At 32.0% G+C, this 12,385-nt stretch overlaps 1 protein-coding gene across 4 annotated transcripts in view; it reads left to right on the top strand.

The window, feature by feature from the left end:
- The window catches only part of LOC148601461 (phospholipid scramblase 2-like), a 44,004-nt gene that overhangs the window by 12,166 nt on the left and 19,453 nt on the right, over positions 1-12,385 (top strand). For all 4 annotated transcript variants that reach the window (XM_088554263.1, XM_088554266.1, XM_088554264.1 and 1 more), the window contains 5 exons: positions 3,002-3,031; positions 3,342-3,629; positions 5,655-5,780; positions 8,817-8,894; positions 12,077-12,153. In XM_088554263.1, the coding sequence (XP_088410389.1) occupies positions 3,002-3,031; positions 3,342-3,629; positions 5,655-5,780; positions 8,817-8,894; positions 12,077-12,153 (599 nt within the window). The remainder of the gene's footprint in view (positions 1-3,001; positions 3,032-3,341; positions 3,630-5,654; positions 5,781-8,816; positions 8,895-12,076; positions 12,154-12,385) is intronic.

The raw sequence follows: 12,385 nt of genomic DNA, 5'->3' as shown, positions 1-12,385 counted from the left end.
GATAACTTTAGTTATGGTGATCCAAATATGATTAAATTTTATTACATTCAGCTTGAGAAAGCTCGCTTTTTAATGAGTCACTGGCACCTACACCAACTTAACTGGCAAAATAAAAAAAAACGCTTAGATAGGTATTTACTTAAAATTAATGCAGGAGGTTCACTTCTCATTCAGTTATGACTATTTTTGTTATTTAATTTGTTTTTTCTTATATAAAATTTTGAAAAGAATAAATAACAGAATTAGAATAGCATTTAGCATTATCAGTCTGTTGGGGCAAAAGTGGGGTTACACCCTTTAAAAAAGCTTTTTTTATTTTTGGTCCAATCATGGTTCTTTATGATAGTGCCTGCCTGTTTTTTCAATCAGATTTCAGATATCTCTTATGATTTTTGAGTTATAAGGGGTCAAGCTCTAAAAAATCAACTTTTATTTTTGGAGCAATTTTGGATTTTTTTTAATTGGACTTCTTATGAAAATTCCTACCTAAATGCTAGAGCATGAAGTATGCATGGCTGATTTACACTATCATTTAATGAAGTAATGAAGTGCAAAGTGATCCATGAAAGCATTCTTAAGCAGAACTTTGTACATGAATTGAACTTCAATATATAATTGTGCAAGATTGTGTCCGAATGAGTTGTTGTTTCCATAATGAATTGTAGTCCCTACATGTGTATGTTTAAGGAGCTAAACTTATGAAGTCTGTGATAAGTTTGTATCATATTCAATTTCACCAAAGGCTATCAAACTTCATTTGACACAGAATGAAATTAATCTAAGTTACTTTGATGCTTACATGACATTGATGTAGAATGCTGAATACAAACATTCCAATGATTTTTAAGAGTTGTGTCCCTTACACTAGGTCTCGGGGCTTTCACATATAGCAAAATATGGACTTCACCATTATTTAATATGGGGACAAGAGGGGACCCTTCTCTTATATGTTACTTACTCCTTTTACAGCACTGAATGGAATTGAATGAAACTTTCACAGAATCTTTTTTTATACTCCCATTGTGAGCTATCTATTTTAGATTTCTACCCAAATCAATATGGATGTCAAAAGGTGCTTGTTATCACAATTTTTATAATTTTTTTTGTGGGGGGAGGCCTTTGTAGTCTTAGTTTTGATTCCATCAGCTTATTGAGTGAAAACATGAATTATTTTGCTTGAATTGTTGAAAAAAAAACATGGCCATCAGATGAAATTAAGATCCATCTTGATCTGGATAAATACTTAATTTGTTTTTTACTTTCTTTAAATTCTTAAGTTTTAAAATGTATTAAATTTGGGAAATTTTATTGTGTATACAAGTTTTTATATTTTTTAATTCAATGAATATTTAGGCATTATTAAAAGATTTTATTGATAAGAAATGTTTATGTAATTTTTAAATTTCTTCGATGTAAATTTTCATTTCAAAATTTCTTCAACTTTAACTTTAATTGCTCTGCAGCACTGCATATTCATTCAAATATAAAATTTTGGTTAGGCCAAGGGAAAAAAAAGTGAAATATACCATCTTCACACGAATAAAACACTGCCAATGCTAACAGCACTTTGATTACTTGAGCACTATTTAAGTCAAGGTCTTCCCATAAGTGTCAATATAAAATGATTTTATCAGTACTCACCTACTTTACTTTTTATCCAATGAATCCTTAAACAGACATATTTTGCATGGCCTTAGCATATATATAGACCTATAGAAATTATCAATAGATCTCTTGTTGCGTTATCATTTAAATAGATAAATATTAATCAATATAGACCTACGGATTCCCTCATACAGTGTACTTTAATTATGTCAACTGGTCAAGGAACTACTAGATGATAAACTAAAACCTTTACAAACCAGACACTTTCTGAAGTCCTTTTATATTAGTTTATATGCATGGTTATCCAGGTAAAACAGAACATCTGTCTAAACTGACAAATTCTGCAGTCAGAAAAGGATTTGTGTTAGATGTTTTGCTGTATTTCTATATTTTAAGGAGGTAGACCTAGGGAAAGGGACATAACTCATAAAATCAGTGATATGTTTGTATCATATTCAATTTCACAAAAACATTTCAAGCTTTCATTTGAAGCAGAATCAAAAGAGTCCAAGTTACTTTGATGTTTACATGAAGTTGGTGTAAAATGTTGAATACAAATATTCCAATGATTTGAAAGAGTTGTGTTCCTTACCTCAGGTCTACCTCTTTAAGTCTTGTCATCTATCAAAGTAGAGATCATTGCAAAATGGAAATAAAATACCAATACCATACTGTAGTTGTGCATACATGTATTACATGCAAGTACAAATCAGTGTCAGAATCATGCATAGGCTATAAAGTGACAATGATTCTGTAAAAAAAAATTATTGCTGTAATATATTTGGTAAATCTCAGAAGCTATGTCCATGCCGGATATCCTAACAAAAAGAAGTGGATCTTTACATTGAATGTGGAGCTCTTTTGTAAGACCAATGAACATGGCACTATAGAGGTTTTGTTTATCTGTACAAAACAGAATGTAGAGTTTGATAAACGAGTATTCCGTTTTGGCTGTATTAACATTGACTCTAAATTGCTGCCTTCATTTTGTCTTCCTAAACTTCTCCTTATTCACTGCGTTGCTGCAGTTTGTTGTGTTAGGATACCTGGCATAATGTCTATACATAAAATAGTGCAGATCATGGATGATGAGGAAAGAATTAATTATTTTACATGCCTTGCAAACCAAAAGTTGAGAAAAAATATGAATTATCTTGTATGTGTCCCAGTCTTTGTCCATTCATTTCTTTGTCTGTCCACATTTGATATGTAGATGTGCATGAAGGAAGACATTTATTGAAAGTTTCTGATATTAGCTTAAGTTTGCTATTGTTTGCCTTACAAGGGCAATAATTTCTAAATAAAGAATTGACATACAGGGTACAACTTCAATCCACTGGAGACTTTTGTAGACCTTATCCTGTACTACTAGTAATTTTCACTTTTACTATTTCAGCTGATCCCAGCCAGGTTCAAGTCCAGTACGGTAAGATACTATAATTAGGCTGCTGAAAGAGTAAAAATAAGTCTGTCAGTAAAAAGACTTTGAGTATATAAACTAGATTTTTTAGCTATTTTATTGTTTAGTTTATAGTTAAGCTTCATGCAACACTAAAAGCTTTAAGGAATTTTCTGAAATGAACCCACTCATGGTGTCATGTGAAATAGCTACATTTTTCTTACTCTTGAGTGTACTTACAGACATGGAATACTTTGGAAGTAAATGCCGTCAATCTAAAACAGCCTTACAAGATATTAAGAATTTCAATCAAGAATGCTTTCTTATTGTCTTTTAGGGGGTCCTTCACAGGGATATGCCCAACCTGGCCCAGGAGGAGTGCCTCCTCAGGGTTATGCACAGCCAGGTCCAGGAGGAGTGCCTCCTCAGGGTTATGCCCAGCCAGGCCCAGGAGGAATGAGTTACCAGGGATATGGCCAGCCAGGAGTGCCACCTCAAGGATATGCTCAGCAAGGCCCAGGAGGAGTGCCACCCCAGGGCTATGCCCAGCCAGTACCAGGTTATGGTCCGCAACAGGGATTTGCTCAGCCTGGATATGGAGCTCCACCATATGCTGGAGCACCAGGTAAAAGCCAAGCCAGTATTATGTCATTTATTTATCCTTTTCTAAATTCTCTAAATATAATGATTTTCAAGGTGGATAGTACATGTGATATTTTTTTGTACTGAAAAAAAAACAGCTAATCATTATTTAATTAATATGTTCATTCGACAGAATCAATGAAAAAAAGCTGCTACGAAAATTAATATGTCTACTGTATATTGCAAAGGAATATTAAGACACTACCTGTAAATGCACCATCTGTCCTTTCATTCTTCTGAATGCCAATCTGTAACATTGGTGACATATTGCTCTTCAATATCGAACTTTCATCTAAATTGGACATTACTTTGAATTTATTTAATCCTTGTGAAATACTTGGATCGTACTTGATTTTCAAAGTGTTAGGTCAATGGTCAGTATCACATGATAAATATTTCCCATAGTAAGAGGATACCACATCTTCATTTCTCTTATTATCATTGTGGAAAAAGTGCCAAGAAATACATAAAATGCGGTTACACTGTTGCCAATGCCGAGTTATCCCATCTCTATTTAACACTCAAGTAGGAACACTCTCAAATAAACAAACTACAACAGATTTTGATGAAACTAGTCATACAAGGAACATCTAGAAAATCTAGTCTAATGTTCAACTTGTCTTATTAGTGCTTTAAAATGCTGTTTTGAATAAAAAGAATTGAATTGATAGATTGTAAAAGTACTATACATTTATTTGTTATAAATTTTAGAGCAATTTTCTTTTTTACAGTTTTCTACAGGTCATAACGATTTTGAATATATACTGGTCAAGAAGTAGTTTTCATAAGCAAGTAATTCTCACCAACCGATTTCAAACAAGTTCGTGCCAAAAATTTTAAGAAAAATTGACCAACAGATTGCTGATATTTCATCCTTTAAAATGAGCTATCATACAATGATTTTCATTTAGTAATAAAATTTTGGTGAGCAGATTGGCGAGAATTGCTTCCGTCTAGAAAATAGTGAAATCTACTCTCTGACCAATAGTAGAAGTAGGTAAAAATTCTTTTCTTTGTTATTATTTATTCCGATTAAAAATAATGTTCATTCACAGGTAATTTACATATTACAGTGAAACTTGTCTATAGTGACCTTCTATGGAATTAAAACGTAATTAAATAAATCAGGTAGTTTTAATAGACAGGTTAATTTGCTGCTCATATTCAGCCATTTTTGTCAGATATTCAGACTCTTCTAGTTTTATCCATTTCATAGCTCAAATATTTTGTGCCCTTTCTTTTTATAATTCATTTAAGATACCTTAATTTTCTTTCGAGAGGTTTTTATGAAATCCTTGTCATTTTTTATGATTTTTAAAAAAATAAAACTTTCAAACAAAATGTATGGAAAATTAAAAAAAAAAAATTCCTTTATCACCCTTTAAAATGTTCCGTTAAAAGTATAGGGAATTTTAGTTTTTTTTATTATTGCAAGATAATGAGTTTGATGACTCCAAATTTTTGTTTGAAATATGAAGGAATGTGATTTAAGTGTTTTTTTTATAAAAAGTTATAAGAAATTTTATCTACAAGTTTTTTTTTATAATTTTGTGAAATATTGAAAATTCCCTACAGAATCCACATGAAATGTAGTAAAATATTGGTTTTAATTAGGCTCAATTATCTCAAAATCAAGTTTGGTGACCTATGTTTTTTGTATTAAAATTCTAAAGTATGTTCATTTGAGTCATCCTTGAGAAAAACAAGAAAAAAATATCCAATAGAAATATTAGGTATGATCTACCTTAAATGCTTTTACAATCCTTTGAAATCCTTGTTATTTTTAAACAAAACAATCAACATCCTTAATCATTGTCTTATAGGACAGGTTATTGCAGATTGCAAGAGTCTCTTAGACAAGTGTGACTGTACCTAACAGTATTTTTTCCTTCCATTTGTTTTGGTGGTGTTATCGATCTGATTCTATAAGCTCCCCCGAAAATAAAAAATATTTTCTCCATAATCTATAAAACATATTGACCTTTGACATGTTTTTTTCTTATTTAAGGAATGGCACCACCACAACAACAATGGGCCCCAAAGCCTGAAGCTATTCCAGGATGTCCCCCAGGTCTGGAGTATCTCACTACCCTGGACCAACTGTTAGTTAAACAACAAATTGAACTGATGGAATGTGAGTATTTTAAGATAATGGAAATGTTTGAAATCTTAGCATCAGATCCTGTGTTTTGACATAGAATAACCAATCAGAAGACAAACAGTTAAAATATGCTCTTACATTTAAATACATGTATTTTTATGAAAAAAAGAAGCTTTTTTTTATAGAATTCATGTAAGAGGAAGTGTAAGTTATGAAATTAAATGTGAAAATAAGTACCGTAAGTTGGAATATTTTGGTTGCAGTTTTTTTTTTTTTGGTGCCTCCTTTAAAAGTTCCAAAATTAAACATGGAAAAATATAACTTTTGCAAGTATTAAGACTGCCAATATATATATTGGTATATTATCTTTGTTGAGCCATTGACAAATGATGTAGAAACAAATGCATCGTTTGCTTACATAATGTGACCCCCCTTTACCATATTAAAAATGATTATAAACATGTTTATAATTATTTATTTTATTTAAAAAATATGTTACCAGTAGCATTAGAATTGGATGGATTGTATGCCAGAATAAAACACACCAAATTTAAACATGCATGTTTTGTCAGAAAACCTCCAAAATATCCCAATTTACATTATCTGCATAAAAAAATTTTGAGTTTATACTGATTCTATTTAATCTAAGGTTCATTTTTAACGAGCTTCAACATGACAATATGCTTGACAAAATTATGTCAGCTTTGAAAATCTCATCAGGACATCGTATATTTCCCTATCAAACCAAGATATTTTCTGTCTCTACTCTGAAACTGCTGTTATCCTGTCTAAGATAATGGTACTGTTTTATGTATATTCTGTATGGTGTGCTTTTTAAACGATCGCAAAAAATTTGCCGTCATATAATGGTATGGTGCTGTGGTTGTCCGTGTCACCATTGTTGATCTATACAAAAAAGGTCACAAACAACTAAATATAGAATGGTATAGAAGTATTACACAGGTGGACCAGCATGCCAGTCACATTCTGTGTATTTCAATTAACTACCCAACGGGTGGACATGACTTAATTAAGTAATTAAATAATTAAATTGATGTAAATAATAAAGTTGATGACCAGACTAATACATAAATAAGCTTGTACAATATTTTTTAAATGGTACAAATACGAGAACTTGTAGTTGGAAATCATAGTTTCTGAAAGAAAAAAGAGATTTTTATGTTCTTTCGATTTCTTTTTATATCCTTTAAGTAGTTTTATCATGTTCAATATATTCATCACTCTATAGGACTGTGTGAAACTAAACATGCATGATAGTCTTTCTATTTGTCTATCACAATTTGTGATTTAAAACATCTCAAACAAAACTCCAATATTTGATGCTATATCATAAGGTACATGATAATATGTACTGTATCAACAAGTAACAAAATAGTGTTCTGAAGAAAAACATAATTCAGATATCTCCAAGTGGCCTTACATCTCGGGCCGGTACATTAATTTACTAACGGTAGACTGCCTAGGGCTAAAAAACTCCAAAATACAATGTAAATTAACTCTGTCACAGTGCAGGGGTTACCAGGTAAATTTCATGATGACTCTGTCAATCAACAAACTCATGGTCATGCCTGTTCGTAAGTCTTGCTGTTTCAGAAAATATTTCGGTAACTGTGAATAAGGAGTTAAATATAGTGCTATATAGAAATCTTTGTCTTGACATTTTATTGTCATAAAAAGCAGTTTTGTTATTACCTTTTTTTCATAAAGTTGCAATTACAGGTCTGTTGTCTTTTCAGTCTGAAATGGTGCTCTAATTAAATAGGTTGACTTTTTACAAGCTTTTCTATATACTGACCACATTGGTCCTACATTGTAAAACTTAAATATAAGTCTTTAGATATCAGTTCTTCCAGTTCATGCTTGTGATTTTACAAGCAAAAAATTGACAGGAACCTTTGAGAATGAAAAATGTCAATTTCTCCATTATGGTTTGTCGTATAGTAAAATAAATTTACATGATAGCTATTGTTGTTACCACTTTAACCATTTTGGAATAAGAGGCCAAAAACAATCATTTTGACTTGAAAATTTAAGAAAGTAGGGGACATATAGGGCTTGAAACGAAGCATTTTCCTTATGTTCGGACAGTAACTTAAATGAAAGTGAATGGATATCTTTGAAATTGTATTATGAGGTGCCATATCACAAAAAAATGATTTTATGTGTTGTGACTTGAGCCAAGTAAGAATAAGGTGCCACTAGGAAGCCAAAAAAAGAATTTTCTTCTGATTTCTGGATACTGTAAATGCATTAATTTATGCGGTTGGTAATTTTCGTGGATTCTATAAAGTAACCATATCCACGGATATCAATTTTTGCAGTTTGAAAAACTCATTATTGATACATAGTGATAATAATCAATTTCACAGGTACTATTTTTTGCCCTTTTCAGTCCACTGCAAAAAAAAAACAAAAATTACGGGTAGTACCTGCTAAAAAATAAAACATTTACAGTAATTATCAAGGGAGTAGATTACTTTGAAATTGTATCACAAGTTGCCATTCCCTAAAGGTAGGTTTGGATTGATTTTTGATGTTTTGACTTCACTTAGGAATAAGGGGCCAAAAAGTGACCATTTAGAGTGGTCAAATTCTTATACTGTGTCAAATATCTAATCATAATCAAAATTCAAAGCTGTATCAAGTTTGAATAGAGTTTCCATACATGCCCAACAGTTCAGGGTTCGGCCTATGTGGTAGTAACAAGCTACCCCCTACAAAGCATTCTATTATTGCTTATGTCTCGACTGGTGTGTCAGTTGTTTCATGGAAGAAGGTATTCCATTCAATTTGTGTTCAAAGGAAGATAACTCTAAAGAGCTCTTAAGTGAGAAGTCACATTTTATATCAATTTAATTAATGGTGGACAGTAAAAGACTTGTGCAAACAAACTCATGGTGTTTTGACAGAAAATACCTTAAGTAGATGTTAATTTTGGCATAAAAAGTATTTTGGTATGTAATATTTAAACTGTTGAGAAAGTAAGCAGACTGGAAAGATCAATAAACTGGATAAATATTGACAATAATATTCTTTCATCTTTTTCAGTGATAACTGGTTGGGAGACATCAAACAGATATAAAGTTCTGAATAACCAGGGTCAACAGATTTATTTTGCTGCTGAAGGTATCAATAGGACCTTTTTTTCAAAATGTCCAGTTTTAATTGAAACCAGTGATATGGCATGGGTTCTCTGTTTATTAAAAAAATATGATGTGACAGGAGTGTAAATTAGCTGTTTTCTGAGTTCTGGAACCCTCAATATATGACGTAGAACTGTAGTGGTTTACATTACTTTCAACTGCACTTAATAAGGAACTTTCAGTTTTTTCAAGTTGACCATTTTGTGTTGAATATATTGTAATAGATCAGTCAAATAAACATCCAGTCAGTCATACGTTAAAGTTATTTTTGAAATTTAACGATACATAAATATCCTCAGTCAGAAATGTACTTTATACATAAGAAATAGAATGAAAGTGTAGTAACTATATTACTATTTTTAAAATGCCCTTCTGGTACATCTTGTTAATGTACTAACCCTTCTTTTTGCATCTCATCCATGAACTTACCATTCTTGTGCACCTCATCCATGATCTTACTCTTTGGTTCACCTCATCTATGTACTGAACTCCTGGTGAAACTCATCTATGTACTGACCCTTCAGGTGCAACTTATCCATGAACTTACCCTTTTGATGCACCTTGACTTACCCTTTTTGAGCACCTCATACATTTACTTAATCTTTTGGTATACCACATCAATGAGCTTCCCTTTCTGGTGCACCTCATCTGAAAACCTCATACATGTACTTCCCCTTTTGGTGAAGTTCATCCATATACTTGCCCTACTGGTTCACCTTATACATGAACTCACCTTTTGGTTCACCTCATTCATGTACTTACCCTTCAGGTGCACCTTATCCATGAACTTACCTTTTTGGTGTACCTCATAATGAGCTTCCCCTTCTGGTGCACCTCAACTTCCCCATTTTGGAGCATTTTTCTGGTGCACTTATCCATCTACAAGTCCTTTGGTGTACCTCATCTGTGCATCAATTTTTTTCATTTGCTGCTTCCTTTACATAAAACTTTGTAAGTGCAAGTCCTCCTAAACCGTTCATGGGATTATGATGAAATTTTTCAGGGATGTTGGGTATGATATATAGATGTGTATGAAGGAACATAATTACTGTTAGTTGACACCAAAGGGAGGTAATTATAATCTAGGGTTTTACATGTTAAAACCTTTTCAGTGCAACTGCTCCTTCACCACTCAGTAGATTTTTAAGGAATTTTATAGGAAGGTTTGGCATCATAGGAATATGATTACTGGTACTGTTGGATGACTCCAGAGGGAGATAAGTGCAAGTGAAAGGTTTAACATTTGAGTCCATTTGTTGCGGGGGAGGGGGTATTCTCTTTGTGAGCTTGCTTACAGTATTTCTAGTTATTTTTGGTTCTACATCTTTTGTTTATATTTTTGACTGAATGTTATACCTTTGTCTTTGTTGCTTGATTGAGTGTTTTCAGTGCACATATCCCTTTGATTTTGAGCTAATGTCTTATTTTTATTGTTGTGTGAATACTGATTTACTGGCAGATTTTCAAGGTCAGTGTTACAGTTAGACTTATAAATATAGATATTTTTATGTTCTGATCACTCAAGAATTATGCCTATAGAATTTTTATATTTTTGGTTATTAAAATTTGGAAATTCTAGATATTTCTGAATTGATTTTTTTTCAAGTCATAGGTCAAAGGTTGAGGCCACAAAGACATTTACTGGGCAAGAGGATTTTAACTCCCCAAGATTTAAAAAAAAATAAACTGAATGGTAAAATCTAGGCAATAATTAAAAGAAGAAAAGTTCATATAACAATTGTCAATACCAAGGCTAAAACTTAAAGTTTGTAACAGTTACAATGATCCTGTCATGGTACAGGCTTCCCATTTAGAACGATGGATTTAATCAAGTTTTATAGCGTGCTAAACTCATCACTTTCATAACATTTTTTTTTTTTTGGTTTCCACTTCATATACAACTGTTATGGGCTAAGCTTACAGCAAATAGCTGAAAGATTATGAAGAATTTATAATTTGTTTGATCTGATATGCAAACATTGTGTTTTGTGTTAGCTCAGAGAAACCTGACTAAACCATACCGCACTTGATCTGAAACTTTAGTTCAATTAAGTACTTCTCCGTCTAAGAATCAGGCAAAATGTGTATAATGTGTGGCACATGAAGGAAAAAACACAGAGATTTTATTGCATTAACCAAGTATTTATACCCGATAACCTCCAGAAATAAACATCAAAGTGTTTGTAAAATTTGCCTTTTTAAGCTATTGATAGGTCACGTTTAGTTGAAATGCACTATGGAAAAATGGCAGGAAAATTTTCCCGCACTTTTTCCTTATATAAGAAGTTAAAAAATATCTATGTCACATTTGCTTCAGGATAAATTTAAATAGCTTTTCAGTTGTTTTCTAGATGAATCGAATATATTTGTGGCAAAAAAGACCAAATTGAGAAATATGATGTGCCACCCATTGCCTGATTCTTACACAGAATGGTACTTAAGTGTTGTGAATATACAGGTTCTAAATTAACGTAAAGGGGACTTAATGGTTTAGATAGGTTTCTAGTTTTACAAGGTTTTGTTAAACAAGTTTCAGTGTACTCAGAGAAAAAAACTAGATATTTTTTATGTTCAAACTACTGTGAAAGTACATGTACTTTAATTCGTGAATACCAATTTTCATGGGTTAGGGAAAAAACATATGTTAGTGGTTTGGAGATTTTCAGTTTACACATCAAAGGAAATTTCCTTTTCCTTGGGAACCAAGTTTCATGGTTTGGCCTTTCCACAAACAATTGTACTACAGTAACATCCAACCAGGGGTTTGATTATTTTTTTTACAATGCAGGTACCTTTGGTTTTGTAGGAGGTACTTTTCATCATTATGTTTAATAAAAATGTATGAAATTTTAAAATTCTGGAGGTACCTTTCAGTAGTTCAGAAGGGTAAAAGTACCCGGTACCGCCTCTTAATGAAAAGCCTGTCCAACCCACAAAAAAGTTACTGCACATCTGGTTTAGATAGGTTTCTAGTTTTCCAGGGCTTTGTTTAAACAGTTTCAATATAGTCAGAGAAAAAAACTAGATATTTTTGATTTTCAAACGAGCATCGAACCCACAAAAAAATTACTAATTTATTTTGAATGTTGTTGTTATCCCTATTTGTTTCCTGTTTATGTTTAACAGAATCTTATCAGTTTAATTTAATGAGTAATTTGCTTGTAGAATCTGATATGTGCATGAGACAATGTTGTGGTCCACAAAGAGGTTTTACCATACATATAACTGACAATATGGGACAGGTATGTAACAAATATACATAACTTCCTATATTTTTATGCTTTTCATTTGTATGGTACATTTATTGATTTTGATTCATTAGCGATGGACAGAAAAGCGTGAAAAAAAAGTACCTGCAAAATTGATTTTTAACACTGTATCACGCTAATATAATTTTTTGTAACAGTGAAAATTGATACCAGCCAGTATGTCTGCATGACAAAATCTGGGAAAGCTAGCAAAGGTGAAAATTTA

This window comes from Perna viridis, chromosome 12 (genome assembly GCF_037379345.1).
Source record: "Perna viridis isolate PV_CMFRI_1.1 ecotype Kerala chromosome 12, ASM3737934v1, whole genome shotgun sequence".
Taxonomy (NCBI): Eukaryota; Metazoa; Mollusca; class Bivalvia; order Mytilida; family Mytilidae; genus Perna; species Perna viridis.
The sequence above is the reverse complement of the archived record's forward strand: the minus strand, read 5'-3'. Positions and strand labels throughout refer to the sequence as shown.